Source organism: Pristiophorus japonicus, unplaced genomic scaffold (assembly GCF_044704955.1).
Source record: "Pristiophorus japonicus isolate sPriJap1 unplaced genomic scaffold, sPriJap1.hap1 HAP1_SCAFFOLD_46, whole genome shotgun sequence".
Taxonomy (NCBI): domain Eukaryota; kingdom Metazoa; phylum Chordata; class Chondrichthyes; family Pristiophoridae; genus Pristiophorus; species Pristiophorus japonicus.
This window is the reverse complement of record NW_027254363.1, coordinates 6,368,179-6,385,273: the sequence shown is the minus strand read 5'-3', so window position 1 is coordinate 6,385,273 and position 17,095 is coordinate 6,368,179. Positions and strand designations below refer to the sequence as shown.

The window sequence follows — 17,095 nt, the reverse complement described above, 5'->3', positions numbered from 1 at the left end:
ACTGTTCCTCCCCACGGGTATGATCACCTGCTCCTCCGTGGCAGTGATATGGCTGGTGACTGGTGGCCCCCCCATCAGTTGGACACTCCTCGGACCACATCGTCGGTAACTTGTCCTGTGAAATGTAACCGAGCGACATGTCAGGAGTTTGTTGCGTGATATTATTGCTGGATCGTGTCACAGAAATAGACTGATACAACACTTAACCGACAGATGCAATCACGATTATGATCAGAATGATCATTTGTTACCTAAAGACGTATACCGTGACTGCAGGAATTGAGTACAACATTCCCAATAGTAGGACGATCTCACATGTGATAGTCACTTATGATTCTTACAAATCAAATTCATAACTATAAAAGTGAGTGTAAATAAACGTGATAGTTATTCTTGCCGATTCCACAAGGTCGTTCCATTGCTTGCGGCATTGGTTGTCTTCACGCTCCACCTTGGTAGCCTCCGAAACCATCTCTCTATCTCGCTCCAGATCCTCATGTAGACCTTTGCGGCTGGATTCCCACCCCCCCCCCCCGTCCCTGGGTCAACTCACCCCAGCGTGACTCGACCTCCTGCAGGAGGGAAGCATTTGCCTCGTCCGAGAACCTCATCGCTCTCGTTGGTCCTCCAATTGTCCTCATCTCCCAGCTCACTGCTCTCCCCAGCGTGAGTTGACACCTCCACTCTGCCATGATCTTCTTGAGTGGCGGAGCAGGCTCGAGGGGCTAGATGGCCTCCTCCTGTTCCGAATTATGACGTTCTTCTGTTCTCCCTGCATTATCATCGCGGAATTCTTGCCGCTAACGGCTGACACTTTTGCCAAATTTGCTGCAAAGCGCGAAGCGCTCCCTCCTTCCTCCCAAAGCCACGACACCCCACTCACACACACCTCAACTCAATCTCAACACCCTCACCGTTCTGCGCAAGTCAGAGGGAGCACTGAGCTCCAAAATCGTGGGACTCGAGTGTGGTCATGTCAGTGCAAGGACGGCGACACTCGACAGCAGAAGATCAGAGAGATTTAACGTTAATGCTCCTATGGTATCAGTCACGCTAACGCCCGTTTTCAAAAACGCAGACGAGTAAAAACCTTTTGCGCATCTTTAACGCCGATTTTACCGCTGAACTGACGTATAACCCCCAGATTTCTCCCATTTGTAAACAGAATGGAAACCGAGGGATTATTTTTCAAGACCTTATCGCCAAGCGTTGCGTGTGCTTTAGCCATGTGCTTAACGCCGGGACAAAATATTACAGCTCGCCCACGTTTTTAGTGCAGATTGGGCAAAATCAGCGGCCGTAATATCTCCCGAGCGTGAATTTCCACGACGATTTAACGCTCAGGTTCGCTATTAACGCCGGGGCCACTTTTGTAGTTCGTAAAGAGCACGTTTGGGGAAAGTAACGCCTCGGAGATCGCTGGCCCTCCATTTCCCCACACCTCACACACACACAACCCGCAATATCGCTTGCAGAAAAAAACGCCCACAATGAGAGTAATATTTCTGAACCAACGCCAGCGGTGTGGCTGGCGTTTTTGCAATCACAGCTCTCTCATTCTAAGGGCTGCCTGAACTTCAGCGGAGCTCCTGCCTGAACTTGAGCAGAGTTTACTTTGACTCCGGAGTTCGACCCAGTTGACCTGGACATCGCAACAGACATATTTTCAGTCTCTGGACTCTTGGGGTTTACGTTTACTCCGCAGTGTTTAATGGTAAAGCTATCTGCGGTAATGCACTTCAAGTTTCCGTTCAAGAAAATACGATTTGTAACAACTTTGGTCTGAAAAAATAATTAATGTGCAAAGTTAAATCATATGGGATTGGGGGTTGTGTGCTGACGGGGATTGAGAACTGGTTGTCACACAGGAAGCAAAGCGTAGGATTAAATGTCTACTTTTCAGAATGGCAGGCAGTGACGAGTGGGGTACTGCAGGGATCATTGCTGGGGCCCCAGCTATTAACAATACAAGAGATTAATGTGCAAAGTTAAAGCACATGGGATTGGGGGTAGTGTGCTGACATGGATTGAGAACTGGTTGTCAGACAGGAAGCAAAGAGTAGGAGTAACTGTGTACTTTTCAGAATGGCAGGCAGTGACTAGTGGGGTAGCGCAGGGATCAATGCTGGGGCCTCAGCTATTTACATTGTTCATTAATGATTTAGGCGAGGGGATTAAATGTAGCATCTCCAAATTTGCGGATGACACTAATTTGGGTGGCAGTGTGAGCTGCGAGGAGGATGCCATTAGGCTGCAGAGTGACTTGGATAGGTTAGGTGAGTGGGCAAATGCATGGCAGATGAAGTATAATGTGGATAAATGTGAGGTTATCCACTTTGGTGGTAAAAACAGAGAGACAGACTATTATCTGAATGGTGACAGATTAGGAAAAGGGGAGGTGCAACGAGACCTGGGTGTCACGGTACATCAGTCATTGAATGTAATCATGCAGGTACAGCAGGCGGTGAAGAAAGCAAATGGCATGTTGGCCTGCATAGCGAGGAGATTTGAGTACAGGGGCAGGGAGGTGTTTCTACAATTGTACAGGGCCTTGGTAAGGCAACACCTGGAGTATTGTGTACAGTTTTGGTCTCCTAACTTGAGGAACGATATTCTTGCTATTGAGGGAGTGCAGCGAATGTTCACCAGATTGATTCCCGGGATGGCGGGACTGACCTATCAAGAAAGACTGGATCAACTGGGCTTGTATTCACTGGAGTTCAGAAGAATGAGAGGTGATCTCAGAGAAACATATAAAATTCTGACGGGTTTAGATAGGTTAGATGCAGGAAGAATGTTCCCAATGTTGGGGCAATCCAGAACCAGGCGTCACAGTATAAGGTTAAGGGGTAAGCCATTTAGGACCGAGATGAAGAGAAACTTCTTCACCCAGAGAGTCTTGAACCTGTGGAATTCTCCACCACAGAAAGTTGTTGATGCCAATTCACTAAATATATTCAAAAAGGAATTAGAATTAGTCCTTACTGCTAGGGGGATCAAGGGGTATGGCGAGAAAGCAGGAATGGGTACTGAAGTTGTATGTTCAGCCATGAACACATTGAATGTAGGTGCAGGCTAGAAGGGCGGAATGGCCTACTCCTGCACCTATTTTCTATGTTTCTATATTTCTATCACTTGCAATGACACCCAACCCCATACCAGATCCCTCTTTTTCCACCATTCACAGGAAACAAATGATCAACCTCTCCAGCAACACAGAATATAAAGGGGAACCAGGAGGGGGGTCGAGGCCCCCCATACAATACATCAAATTTCATCCACCCAGATGGAGATATCATACAGCCATCACAAGCTGAAATGCAGCTCACTCACAGAAACTTCATCTTACAACCTCTAGCCCTTCCCTTCCTCGCTCCATGGTGAGTGGCCGTGAAACTACTCAGGCGTCTCCTCATTAGGGGGATGGAGGCAGATGTGGTCGTTGCACGAGTCCGGGAGTAGGGGCGTGGGGGCGTACATCTCTGATGCAGAAGCAGCATCTTGGTCCTGGCTCTCATCCATCATTCGCAGTGGGGGCGCAGAGACTAGGGATGGAGAGGGAGAAGGCGAGAAAGGGAGAGAGGGTGAGAAGGCGGGAGAGAGAGAGACACAGACAGAGTAACAGAGAGTGAAGGTGAGAGAGAGAGAGAGAGAGTGAGAGTGAGAGAGAGAAAGAGAGAGCGAGAGAAGGCGAGAGATAGAGAGAGAACACGACAGAGAGAGAGAAGGCGGGAGAGAGAGAGACAGAGACAGAGGAAGAGAGAGGGTAAGAGAGAGAGAGAGTGTGAGAGAGGGACAAGGCGGGAGATTGAGAGAGAGAAGGCGGGAGAGAGAGCGAGAAGGCCAGAGAGAGAGAGAGAACGGGAGGGAGAGAGAGACAGAGAGAGAGAGAGAGAGAGAGAGAGACAGAGAGAGAGAGAGAGTGAGAGAGAGAGAGAGAGAGACAGAGAGAGAGAGAAGGCAAGAGAGATAGAGTGAGAGATGAGAGAGAGAGAGCAAAAGAGAAGGCGAGAGAGAGAAAGAGAGGGTCAGACAGAGAGAGAGAGAGAGAGGGAGAAGGCAAGAGATAGAGAGAGAGAAGGCAAGAGAAGCAAAGAAGGCGAGAGCGAGAGAGAAGGTTAGAGAGAGAGAGAGAGAAGGTGAGAGAGAGCAAGAGAGAGAGAAGGCGAGAGAGCGAGAGAGAGAGAGAGAGAAGGTGAGAGAGAGCGAGAGAGAGAGAAGGCGAGAGAGAGCGAGAGAGAGAAAGAGAAGGCGAGAGAGAGAGGGCGGGACAGAGTAGAGAGAGAGGGAACGCGAGAGAGAGAGTGAGACAGAGGCAGAGAGAGAGAGAGGGCAAGAGAGAGAGAGAGAGTGAGAGAGAGAGAGCGAAAGAGGAGAGAGAGAGGGCAAGAGAGAGGAGGCCAGAGAAATACAGAGCGAAAAGATGAGAGAGCGCGAGAAGGAGAGAAGGCGAGAGAGAGAGAGACAGAAGGCGAGAGAGATGTTCCTGGCTATCGCATCCTGGGTATCCGCCATCTGGTCATTGTGGCCAGCTGTCGGGACATGACACCCAATGCTTCGATGAGCTGGTCACCAATGTCTCCAGTCCTCCTGGACAACCGGACCGTCTCGTCGCTGTCAGTTGCTGCTCGTGGGACAGACTTGGTGCGTCCGCGATATCCTGGGGACAAACGGGTCACCTTGCGGTGAGGAGTTTGAGCAAGATACCTCCAGATTGGCCAGATGGAAGAACCACTAGCTGGCTTTGTGACCCGTGACGATGCATGTTCCTTGATACCTTCACTCTTATCCATGGAGAACAGATTCAGCGGATTGACGGGCGGCAATCGCAGCTCCTCGGCACCAGGTGTCGTCAGATCATCCTACGACACATGGCTCACGCCCCCATCTTGTACCCTCCGTGATCTAGCCTGGGGGCATGCTGCTGGCTGAGCTACAATAAACAATTGAGTTTCTTCGAGGAGAAAGGGGTTGCTCGCCTCCCAACTTGAGTCCAGCGCTACATACAGCGTGTACACGTCAAAAACACCAAAAAAAAAGTCATCGCGGACATCACATTTCATGACCACCAATACTTTGGTACTGCAATAATTTTCTTTCGCCCATCATTATTTCGATGACAATTTGAGAAAACATCGACCAAATATGATTGTCCGGATATGAGTGGGTTGAGGCCTCTAATGAATTCACATCACGCCAAGGCCTAAGCTTTTCTCACTTCAGGGTCATCAAATGCGTCCGTGGCTGTTTGCGGGTGCTGTCGCACGAGTGCGAACACACGCCTCTCCGACTCAATGATGTCGCAGAGGGCTGGTGGGCCCCACAGCCGTTAAAATCGGCACGGACCACGTCATCGAGAACTACCTCAGTAAAAGGTGACAGGACGACAAGGCGAGAGAACATTATGTGATATCATTGCTAGGTCCTGTCACAGAGACTGATACAACACATAACCAACAGATGCAATCAGGATTATTATGATAATTATTTTTCATGATCTAACGATTCAAACCGTGACCGCAGGCTTTGAGGAAAACATTCCCGGAAAAGTGAAATAGTTTATGTGATAGAAACATAGAAATATAGAAACATAGAAACGTAAGAAATAGGTACAGGAGTAGGCCATTCAGCCCTTCGAGCCTGCACCGCCATTCAATGAGTTCATGGCTGAACATGCAACTTCAGTACCCCATTCCTGCTTTCTCGCCGTACCCCTTGATCCCCCTAGTAGTAAGGACTACATCTATCTCCTTTTTGCATATATTTAGTGAATTGGCCTCAACAACTTCCTGTGGTTGAGAATTCCACAGGTTCACCAATCTCTGGGTGAAGAAGTTTCTCCTCATCTCGGTCCTAAATGGCTTACCCGTTATCCTTAGACTGTGACCCCTGGTTCTCGACTTCCCCAGCTTTGGAACATTCTACCTGCATCGATCCTATCTAAACCTGTCAGAATTTTAAACGTTTCTCTGAGATCCCCTCTCATTCTGTTGAACTCCAGTGAATAGAAGCCCAGTTGATCCAATCTATCATGATACGTCATTCCCGCCATCGCGGGAATCAGTCTGGTGAACCTTCGCTGCATTCCCTCAATAGCAAGAATGTCCTTCCTCAAGTTAGGAGACCAAAACTGTACACAATACTCCAGGTGTGGCCTCACTGAGGCCCTGTACAACTGTAGTAACACCTCCATGTCCCTGTTCACAAAACCCCTCGCCATGAATGCCAACATGCCATTTGCCGCCTTCTCCTCCTGCTGTACCGGCATCCAACCTTCAATGACTGATGTACCATGACACCCAGGTTTTGTTGCACCTCCCCTTTTTCTAATCTGCCGCCATTCAGATAATATTCTGTCTCTCTGTTTTGTACTACCAAAGTGGATAACCTCACATTTATCCACATTATACTGCATCTGCCCGGCATTTGCCTACTCACCTAACCTATCCAAGTCACTCTGCAGCCTCATAATATCCTCCTCGCCTGATGAGAGGCTGTTACAAATCAAATTATATAAATACATAAGTAAATCTAAATCAATTTTCTACTTAATCTTGCGCATCGCACAAGGTCTTTCCATCGTTTGCGGCATTAGTTGCACTCACAAACCTTTTTAGTTGCCAGCGACACCAACTGTGCTTACTCGGTCCATATCCTTTGGAGTGGGCTTCCCATCCCCATCCTGTGTCAAATCAACCCAGCGTAACTGGACTTCCTGCAGGAGCGAGGTTGCCTCGTCCGAGAACCACCTGGCTCTTTTGCGCCTCCAACGTGTTCCTCTCCCAACTCATTGTTCTCTCTAGCGTCAGAGTCCAAAGCGTGGTGTGATGCCTCCTCCTGGCTCTCCATTATAAGCCAAACTGAGGCAAATATGTGGCTGGTGGCGACTAATTTTTCTTTCCCTACTTGCTGTGAAGCTCCAAAGTCTCTCTCCCTCCTCCCAATGTAGTCACATGACACCCAGGCACGCCTTCAGTCCCTCAGAGCACCCTCTCTCCCTAACTCCTCTTCCGTTCATGTCGCGATGACCCTTGACTTCCAGAACCGCTGGAACCAAGTGTTGCCATGCCGTTGCGAAGGACGGCCACACTTTACGCAGAAGGTCAAAAAGAAGTTGAATTCGCCGGGTGTCACGCATATTTTCTAAAAACGGAACTAGAGTCTTTGCGAATGGACGAGAAGCCAGCGATCTGAAAACACTTTGTTAACGCCCACGCTGGAAATTACGCCCATTTTTGGGGCGATAAGCACAAAAGTGGAGGTTGCAAGGACTTTGAGAATAGGCGAGCAGTCGGCGATCTCAAAACACTTTGTTAACGCCCACGTTGGAAATTACGCCCATTTTTGGGGCGATAAGCACAAAAGTGGAGGTTGTAAGGACTTTGAGAATAGGCGAGTATCAGGCGATCTCAAAACACTTTGTTAACGCCCACGCTGGAAATAACGTGCATTTTTGGGCTATCTGCACAAAAGTGTAACATCCAACCCAAAGCATCGAACGCAAGGTTAGGGTTGTTCCAAAGGGAAATGAGTAGAAAGATACGGAATAATAATCTCGTGAAATTTCAAATACTGCAATATTAATTGGACAGAAGAGATAGGGAAGAGGATGAGGGAATGAAGTTCCCACAATGCGTACATGAATCCTTTCGAACCCAATCGATAAGAAGACCAACAAGGAAGGGTCCGCTATTGGATGTCGTAATAGGGAATAAAGCAGAGCAGATAAGAGAACTAAAAGTTGGGATACATCTATACAATAATAATATAATATGCTGTAAGGTCATAATTGAAATTGACATAAGTATGACGGAGACCAGTTTAATTGATTGCAGAAAAGTTGGATTTGCGAATAGAACATGGGGAAATATAATGACCAGCAATATTGGAAAAACATGACAAGAATTTCAAAGGGAAACATTTGAAACGCTGTGCAGCAGAATTCGTGAAAATAGATATTCTGCTAAAAAACAAGAACATACTGAGCACTAATGATGAATAAAGATAAACAAAACAAATTCGGTTAAGGATAGAGGCATGCACTAATTCCATGGACAGCGGTAGTCAGCAGGATAAGGGAGAATATGGAGAGAGTAGAAATGAAGTCAAAAACTATTAGAAAGGCAGAGAGCAATTGTGGCCTTAAATTATCAAGGAACAAAGAGGAAATAGAAAATAGTACATCAATTAAAAAGGAAGGTTGGAATGGGAATATGACCACAGAGGATTGGAGAGGCAGCAATAGAGAGATGGCAGAAATATTAAGTAATTGCTTTGCTTCGTTATTTATCAGGGCAACAGAGTAGGTGAACATGATATTAGATGATGAGATTAATAAGGAGTTAATTTCATTTAAAATAAAAAATGGAGAGCTATTAAATAAACTAAGCAAACTCAAAGAGAATAAAACTCGGCTCCGGACGGATTACATCTGCACAATTTAAACCAATTTAAAGTAGAGATCGCAGAGGCACTGTTTTCGTTAATATAATGTGTACAACCAGAACACAGCCAGATAGCTAACGTAATACCCATATTTAAGAAAGGAGGTAGAACATGCCCAGGACACTGTCGAACAGACAGCTTAACGTCGGTGGTTGGAACTTTAATGGCACGACGACTCAAGGGGAACATAGAACATATTGGCCATGGGGGATTCAACATAATGCTGCTGGATTTAAAGAACTGCATTAGCTTCCCTCGCGTTCACGTGACTTTACAAATCGATCTCGATTAAATTGACATAGCTGAAACTAATTAGGGATTCGATGGGCTAGGTGGAGGAAAACTATATCCTCTGGAGTGGAATCCAGAACAATAGGGCTCCTCCCTAAAATTCCAGGTAGGATATTCACAGAGAATACAGGTACAGATAGGAGTGGGCTTTGTCCCACTGGGAATCGGATACATATACAGGGAAGGCAGAGGCCTGTCCAACTGGTACCCGAATACAGCTACACACATGCCAGCGGTCTGTCCGACTGGGTCGCGACTAGCGAAACAGGCACGACAGAGGTCTGTCAGACTGCGACCCGAATACAATATACAAAGATGAACTGGAAGAGGGGACAGAGTGTAGTGTGACAAAATCTGCAGATGACACAAAAATTAGTGGGAAAGCGGGTTGTGTAGAGGACACAGAGAGGCTGCAAAGAGATTTGGATAGGTTAAGCGAATGGGCTAAGGTTTGGCAGATGGAATAAAATGTCTGGAAAATGTGAGGTCATCCACCTTGGGAAAAAAAAAAGTAAAAGGGAATATTATTTGAATGGGGGAGAAATTACAAGATGCTGCGGTGCAGAGGGACCTGGGGGTCCTTGTGCATGAATCCCAAAATGTTAGTTTGCATCTGCAGCATGTAATCGGGAAGGCGAATGAAATGTTGGCCTTCATTGCGAGAGGGATGGAATACAAAAGCAGAGAGGTACTGCTGCAACTGTATAGGGTATTGTTGAGGCGGCACCTGGAGTACTGCGTGCAGTTTTGGTCACCTTACTTAAGGAAGGATATACTAGCTTTGGAGGGGGTACAGAGACGATTCACGACGATGATTCCGGAGATGAGGGGGTTACCTTATGATGATAGATGGAGTAGACTGAGTCTTTACTCGTTGGAGTTCAGAAGAATAAGGGATGATCTTATAGAAACATTTAAAATAATAAAAGGGATAGACAAGATAGAGGCAGAGAGCTTGTTTCCACTGGTTGGGGAGACTAGAACTAGGGGGCACAGCCTCAAAATACGGGAGAGCCCATTTAAAACGGAGTTGAGAAGGAATTTCGTCTCCCAGTGTGTTGTGAATCTGTGGAATTCGCGGCCAAGGAAGCAGTTGAGGCTAGCTCATTGGATGTATTCAAATCACAGATAGATAGATTTTTAACCAATAAGGTAATTAAGGGTTACGGGGAGCGGGCGGGTAAGTGGAGCTGAGGCCAGATGAGCCATGATATTGTTCAATGGCGGAGCAGGCTCGAGGGGCTAGATCGCCTACTCCTGTTCCTAATTCTTATGTTCTTATGTTCTTGTGTTTAATTTCAGTGATAACCACTTTGTGTATGCGGAGTTTCCGAACGCAGGTGTGCTTGCTAAGTCGATGTAAGACCTCTTCTCCCTGTAAGTGCGGAGTGAGTATGGTCTGGACCTCCTGCTCACTCTGGCACGTCATACAGTGCACCTCTGCCTCATTCAGTTTCTCACTTTCTAATCTCGTGCTGAGCATACTCAGCAGCACACAGTGGTTTGGCCGAATAGCCTGATTCTCTGCTCTATGTTCTATAAATATAACCCACTGAACTAGAGCTCATCCCTTCCTGCCTACCTTTAATCGAGCCTCTCAATCTGAAAGATGTAATGTCTAGCTGCACTAAATAGCTGCAGTGACCCGTTACAGAAGAGTTCAGAGAGAATGCTCGTGTGGTACTTTTTCAAAAGACCATGTGGGAATTTTCAATCAGAAATATTGCCGTGTCCGACACACAGTGCTTGCCCCACCGCTGGGTGTATGATCAGAGCACCAGCCATTACTGGTGTAATTCAATGGAAGGAATTATTTGCTAAATATTACATTCCTGGACTGCAAACACTAGGACCCGCCTCTGGGCTGCAATCAGTCGTTCTGTTTATTAATTAATTGTACAATTGAGGTAACCGGATATTTCACCACGCTCTTCAACTGCTCTCTGAACTTGGACTGGGTCATCCCGTAAATAAATGTGTTTGTACAGCAACTTAAATTCCGCAGTATAAATCCGACCTCTGTAAATTGATAGAAAGAATCACTGTAATCACTGGGATTTATTCCTGTAATGCTATAATAAAAGAAATCTATAACAATTATCAGCCACAGCAGTACGAAGCTGCCGGATATGGTGAAGAGTAAAATGACAGACTTCCTCCTGCTCTCCAACTCTGGGTCACTGCAATTCCCCCCCTTGCTCTCACCCCTCAGTCCTTTACGGACTCGACTGGCCACTAAAATGTGTCTGACTGTCAGAGCGTTGAACAACAAAATTACAGCGAATGGGAGCAGTGGGGTTAAAACGGTATCAAACAAGTCAAATCCCAGCCATCCGCGCTCAGTAAAATAGGCTGGGATGAAGGAACAGTACCACGGAACATTGTCGATTATATATTCAGGTTCAATTGTAAAGTAGTGAGGAATGTTTTTTGAACAGAGCAGAATGCAGCTTGTGGCCAGAACCACAGCCGCATTTCTCCCGGTGCAATATTTGGTTTTCAGCTTCTGCCAACAAATGGCCACAAATCGATCAAAGGTGAAAGTGACGGTGAACCAGACAGAACAGTCTGTGGCTGCACGGACCAGGAGATTGATAACATTGCACACAGGGGTGATATCCAGGAAAGACAACGGGAAATAATACCATCTGATCTGCCGCAGTATGACCCCAGTGATGACCACCAGTAGATCCGCCGCTGCCATGGCCACCAGGTAGCGAGTGGTGCAGGTGGACAGCCCGCACTTTCCCCGGGACAGGATTACAATCGCCACTAAATTCACTGTGATAAACAGAAGGGAAAAGAGACGGTCAATTATTGGTCACACATTCTCGGTGACTGAGCCCAGACAGCAAGGCCTGTGATTTAGCACAAAAACAGCCGGGTGGACATCGGGTCAGTGGTTAACTAATACATTATATCATCCCAATCCAACCTACCTCCAACCCGCTGCTTCCCAGTTTAGCAGAGACAGGCAGTGGGAGGGAAGCCGAGCCATCCCAGCGGGCGGGTGGGCAATATAAATCTATTAATGCGGATGGCAGCTTCTGGTTTAAACTATTTGACGGGTTTAACTTATTTTACGGGTTTAACTGTGGTTGGCTGTGTTTCCCAGGCCTCGGGATACCCGGCAGCTGAAGTGAGCCGAGGACAGTTTCGGGGACAATGGAAGTGCCTTCACGTCCCAGGATGTGGGCCAGGAGCTGCAGGTGTTCATTCACCAAGGCTCCACACGCTCTCACTCTCTCTCCCTCTGCTTAGACTACCCCCATACTAACGGTGGTAAATCTGATAAAATACAGAGTAAGCTAAAAACACTCAGTATGTCAGGCAGCATCTGTGGAGAGAGATACAGAGTTAACGTTGCAGGTAATAACCTTACTTCAATAGTGGAATCCGCGAGAGATGAACAGTTTTAAGGCAATGGTAGAGCAGATAAAGTTGTTGTTGGAGGAGGAAAGAACAAAGTTGAAGGTCTTTGATGGGATGGTGTGCAGGAGTGATTCAACGACAAAAGGGATGATGGTGTGAGACAAATGGGACAACTAAAGGAACAGGAAATGAGTCCAGAGGAGATGTAAGTGGATAGAGCAGGATTACAGAATGGGGCGGTGGGACGGTGGGGAGTGCAAGGTAAATCTGGCAAAGATCAGAAGGCTCCCATGGCCCGGGAATGTGGTGGAGAAAGGTCAGTAGATCCAAGGGGTGCGAACAAGCCCGCCTGCTGTACACCGAGAGGTGATCCCAGGCACCAGCACACACCTCCTCCACTCCCAGTGGCTCTACTGACGACATCTTTCATTACCAGCACATGCTGTCTGTGGAAACGGGAGCGGTCGTAATGATCTGAAAAGTTTTATCTCAGTTTTATTGCCGGGTTGCAATAAATGGATAATGGAAACATGTGGCGCTGTTCCTCATTGGGTTACAAAGGGGATCATTTTCGAAGGTCGATGATAGAGATGTCAGACTGGGAGTGGGATGTAGAATTTAAGGGGCAAGTGACCGGGGGAGTGTGAGACAGAGAGAGGGAGATAGACACGTTTCCAGATACAATGGAGATGTTCAGAAATTTAATCACACAATCTCTGTTTAGTCCTTCCCAACCTATAGGAGACTGCATCGTGAACAGCGAATACAGTATACTACGTTGGAGGAAATACAAGTCTATTACTGTTTAAGATTGGAGGACCTGATGGAATGAATGGAGATGAAAGGGCAGGTGTTGCATTTCCTAGATTTTGCATAGGAAGGTCCGGTGTTTGGGGAGAAATGTTGGGTGCGATTCAAGAGTGGTCCAGGTTGCTGTGGACGGGATGATCCATTGGGAATGTTGAAAGGGGATGTGATTGGTGGTGAGAAAAGAAGGAAGGGACAGACATGGCGGTGGATGATCTTTTTAATGTGGGTGTTGGTTGAGACCAAGGTGAGGACATGGGGACCCTATCATGGTTCGAGCAGTGAGGATCAGGGGCGATGAAATTAATGCAGCAAATTGGATTGACACTGCGGTGGGCCATGTCCACCACAGTGGTGGGGAATCCTCTGCTGTGGATAAATGCGGGAAATTGGATTGTCACGGTCGAGGACCCTGTCCACCACAGAGGATGGGTATCCTCAGCTCAGAAAAAGGAAGACAGGTTGTAAGCACTGGTGTGGGAGGTGGCCTCATCGGTACAAATGGAACGCAGGCAGCGACGCTCGGAGAATGTAATAAAGTCCTTCCAGCAAGCTGGTTGAGATGTCATATAATCAAGGTAGCTGCAGGAGTTGGCCGGATTATGGTAGATATTTCTAGAAAACCTATCCTCCGAAATGGACTTAGAGATGTCGAGGAAGGGAAGGGAAGTGACAGAGGGAGCATGTGAAGGAGACAGAGTGGCGTAAAGTAGAAGCAAAGTAGACTACTTAATTATTTTTATTACTATTATTAATAATATTAATATTAATAATAACTTTTATTATTAATAATGCTAAAAACCTTTATTTATATCGCGTCTTTAACGCAGTTAAAGCTACCAGGGCTCTTCAAAGCAATGTTAACAGGACAACACAGATACCTATCACACCGATACAAAAAAGAAAAAATTAAGGCATATGACCAACAGCTTGGTAAAAGAGCGTGATTTTAAGGAGTGTCTTTAAAATGGAAAGATGGTGAGAGAAGCGGAGAGGTTTAGGGAGGGGCTTCCAGAGTTTAGGGTCCAAACAGCTGAAGGTAAGGCCACCGATAGTTGAGCAGTATAATGAGGGATATTCGAGAGGGCAGAATCTGAAGAGCGGAGATATCTTGAGGGGATGTGAGGCTGACTAAGATTACAGGGGTAGGGAGATGCAAGGCTTCGGATAGATTTGTAAACAAGGATGGTAATTTTCAAAATCGTGGCGTTTTTTAACCGGGAGCCAATGTAGGACAGAAAGCATATGGGTGAGGTGATGGGTGATCAAGACTTTGTGCGCTTTTGAAAATTTTCAAGTTCATGGCTTGTAAAGGATATTGCGCGAACACAGTCATCAATGTACCTGAAAAATATATGAAGGAGGGTACAGGAGTAGAATTGGAACATCGAAATTTCCCTGCATCCCAAGATAAGGCTGCATAGATAGGACCCATCCGAGCTCCCATACCGACACCAGTGGAGTGTGGGGATGGAACATTGTTCAGACCAGAGGTCCAGCACTTGTACTTTCAGCAGGGGCAGTGCACGGGGTCAGGATCAGGATCAGCAACCTGCAAGGGTTTTCAATCCCAGACCAAAGCCGGTGAGGACGAGAGGATTCCAGTCTGAATGGCGAGTGAATTAAATTGTAAATGGGGCACTCAGAATGTATCAGCGGCGGTAGGCGCAGGGAAACTCGCCATCCGCTCTGAGTTTCAGGGGAGCTCGGGTTTACACTGTACAATGTGGACCATTTTCCATACCTCGGGAGCCTACTGTCAACAAGGGCAGACTTTGATGGCAAAATCCAACACTGCCTTCAGTGTGTCAGTGCAGACTTCGGATGCCTGAGTAAGGTCGTGTTTGAAGACCATGACCTCACACCCCGCACCAAGCTCATGGTCTACAGGGCAGCAGTGCTACCCGCCCTCCTATATGCTTCAGAGACATGGAATATTTACAGCAGGCACCTCAAAGCACTGGAGAAGTACCAACGCTGCCTCCGCAAATTCATGCAAATTAATTGGCCGGAGTGGTGCACCAACGTCAGGGTTCTTGGTCAGCCAACATCCCCAGCATTGAATCATTGACCACAGTTGATCAGCTCTGTTGTCCGGCCACATCGTCGGTGTACCTGACATGAGATTCAAAAAGCCTACGCTCTACTCGGTGATTCGTTATTGCAAAGGAGCCACAGGTGGGCAGAGGAAATACACCATGACACTTTCAAAACCTCCTTGAATAATTGCAACGTCCCCACCTAGCCCTAGCAATCCCCTGGCCCAAACCAGCCCAAAGTGGAGGAAAAGCATCCACACGGTGCAGAGCACCTCGAGTCTTATCGCCCTGAGCAAGCTGAAGAAAGCGTAGATAGCAGAAGGAGCGCGCAGCAACCCAGGCACCCAACACTCCCGTTCGTTCAACTACCGTCTGCCCGACCTGTGACAGAGAACGTAGGTCATGCATTGGACTTTTCAGCAGTCAGCGAACTAATTTGTCGCGTGAAATCGAGGCATCCTCGATTCCGAGGGTACGCCTCAGAAGCGGAAGTACAAGAAACAGTGACCCACACTGCGTACATCCTACAATGACAGACACTCGCAGTAATACATGGTCACTGCGGTACAGTTTTCCACTCTAGTTCGTTACCCACACTGAGTATCTCCTAAAGTGATACACACTCCCAGTAATACATGGTCACTGGCGTACGGTGATCCACTCAGGTTAGTGAACCACACTGAGCACATCCTACAGTGAAAGACACTACCAGTAATACATGGTCACTGGGGTATGATGATCCACACTGGTTAGTGACCCACGCTCAGAATATCCTACAGTGACACAAACTCCCAGTAATACATGGCCAAAGCGGTACGGTGTTCCACTCTGGTTATGGATGCACGCTCAGAATATCCTATAGTGACAGACACCCTCAGCAATACATGATCACTGGGGTATGATGTTCCACGCTGGGTATTGACCGACGCTCAGTATATCTGACAGAGCCGGACATTCCCAATAATACATGGTCACTGGTGAACGGTGTTCCACACTGGTTAGTGATCAATTCTCAGTACATCTTACTGTGAGAGACATCCCAGTAACACATGGTCACTCGGGCACGGTCTTCCACACCGGTTAGTGACCCACGCTCAGGACATCGTACAGTGACAGACACTCCCAGCAATACATGATCACTGGGGTATCATGTTCCACACCGGGTAGTGACTCACACTTAGTAAATCCCACTGAGACAGACATTCCTTTTAATACCTGCTCTCAGATAGTTGCACGGAGTAAGGATTGATTGAAAAGTACACAATATTCCACGAAAGAAAATAGCTTGACAATACAATCAGCCTGTTGGTTAAACACACAAGTTTATGTTCAGATGGAGCAATTGAATCAAACCGCAGTGGTTATTCATGCCATTTGACTGAACAGAATGAATTCACCGATCAGGTGTCAATATCGGTGACCACGAGTCAAGGATGTAACATTATCAGTCACAGAGCAAAACCAGAGACCAGCGCAAACACAGATTTGCACAACTTCAATAGTTATAGTCACTTACCAGGAACACCAATGACGACAATGAATGTGGAGCATATTTTCTTGGCAAGTTGAATTGCAAACATTTTCTGTGTGAAGCGATGAGCCCCTTTGTGCTGCAGGCAATCTCCCTGAATTATACTCTGATGCTGTAAAATTCCAGCGCCTTTAAGTTATACCGTGCCGTCTCTCCACGGGGACATTGAGGTTGCAACATCGATCAAAACAGTTATTTTTAAAACTTGAACAAACAGATTACAGAGCCGATTTAATTCCCTGTTGTCAACGGATACAGTTACTGCTGAGATTCAAATTGGAAACCCGAAAGACTGGACAATTCTGCTCATGTTAATTAGCTCATGAAATTTTCCAGCTGTATCCTTCCAGCAATTAGATTGTTGTTTCAAATACCATCAGCCCAAACTGGGGATCGCATATTGTTTCGGGTGATGTCCTTTACTCTGCTGTGGCCATTCAGTAATTACATTCCCAATGTTGGAGTTTCCCTCTCAGGGCTGTTCTACTGAACTCTGTGACGTGGCTGCTTTCTTTAACTGTAGCTACGCAGTAGTTACTTTCCCAATGCTAGAGTTTCTCTCTCAGGTCTGCTGTACCACAAAGGGGGTCGTGCCTGCCCTTTTAATTGC

At 46.9% G+C, this 17,095-nt stretch overlaps 1 protein-coding gene across 1 annotated transcript; it reads right to left on the bottom strand.

Annotated features, from left to right (window-relative positions):
* Positions 1-10,606: 10,606 nt before the first annotated feature.
* On the bottom strand, positions 10,607-16,534 carry LOC139252352 (probable G-protein coupled receptor 139). Its single transcript, XM_070873351.1, has 2 exons — positions 16,471-16,534; positions 10,607-11,517 (listed from the first exon to the last, which is right to left on the bottom strand). The coding sequence occupies exons 1-2, from the start codon at positions 16,532-16,534 to the stop codon at positions 10,607-10,609; spliced, it is 975 nt and encodes a 324-aa protein (XP_070729452.1).
* Between the last annotated feature and the right edge of the window lie 561 nt (positions 16,535-17,095).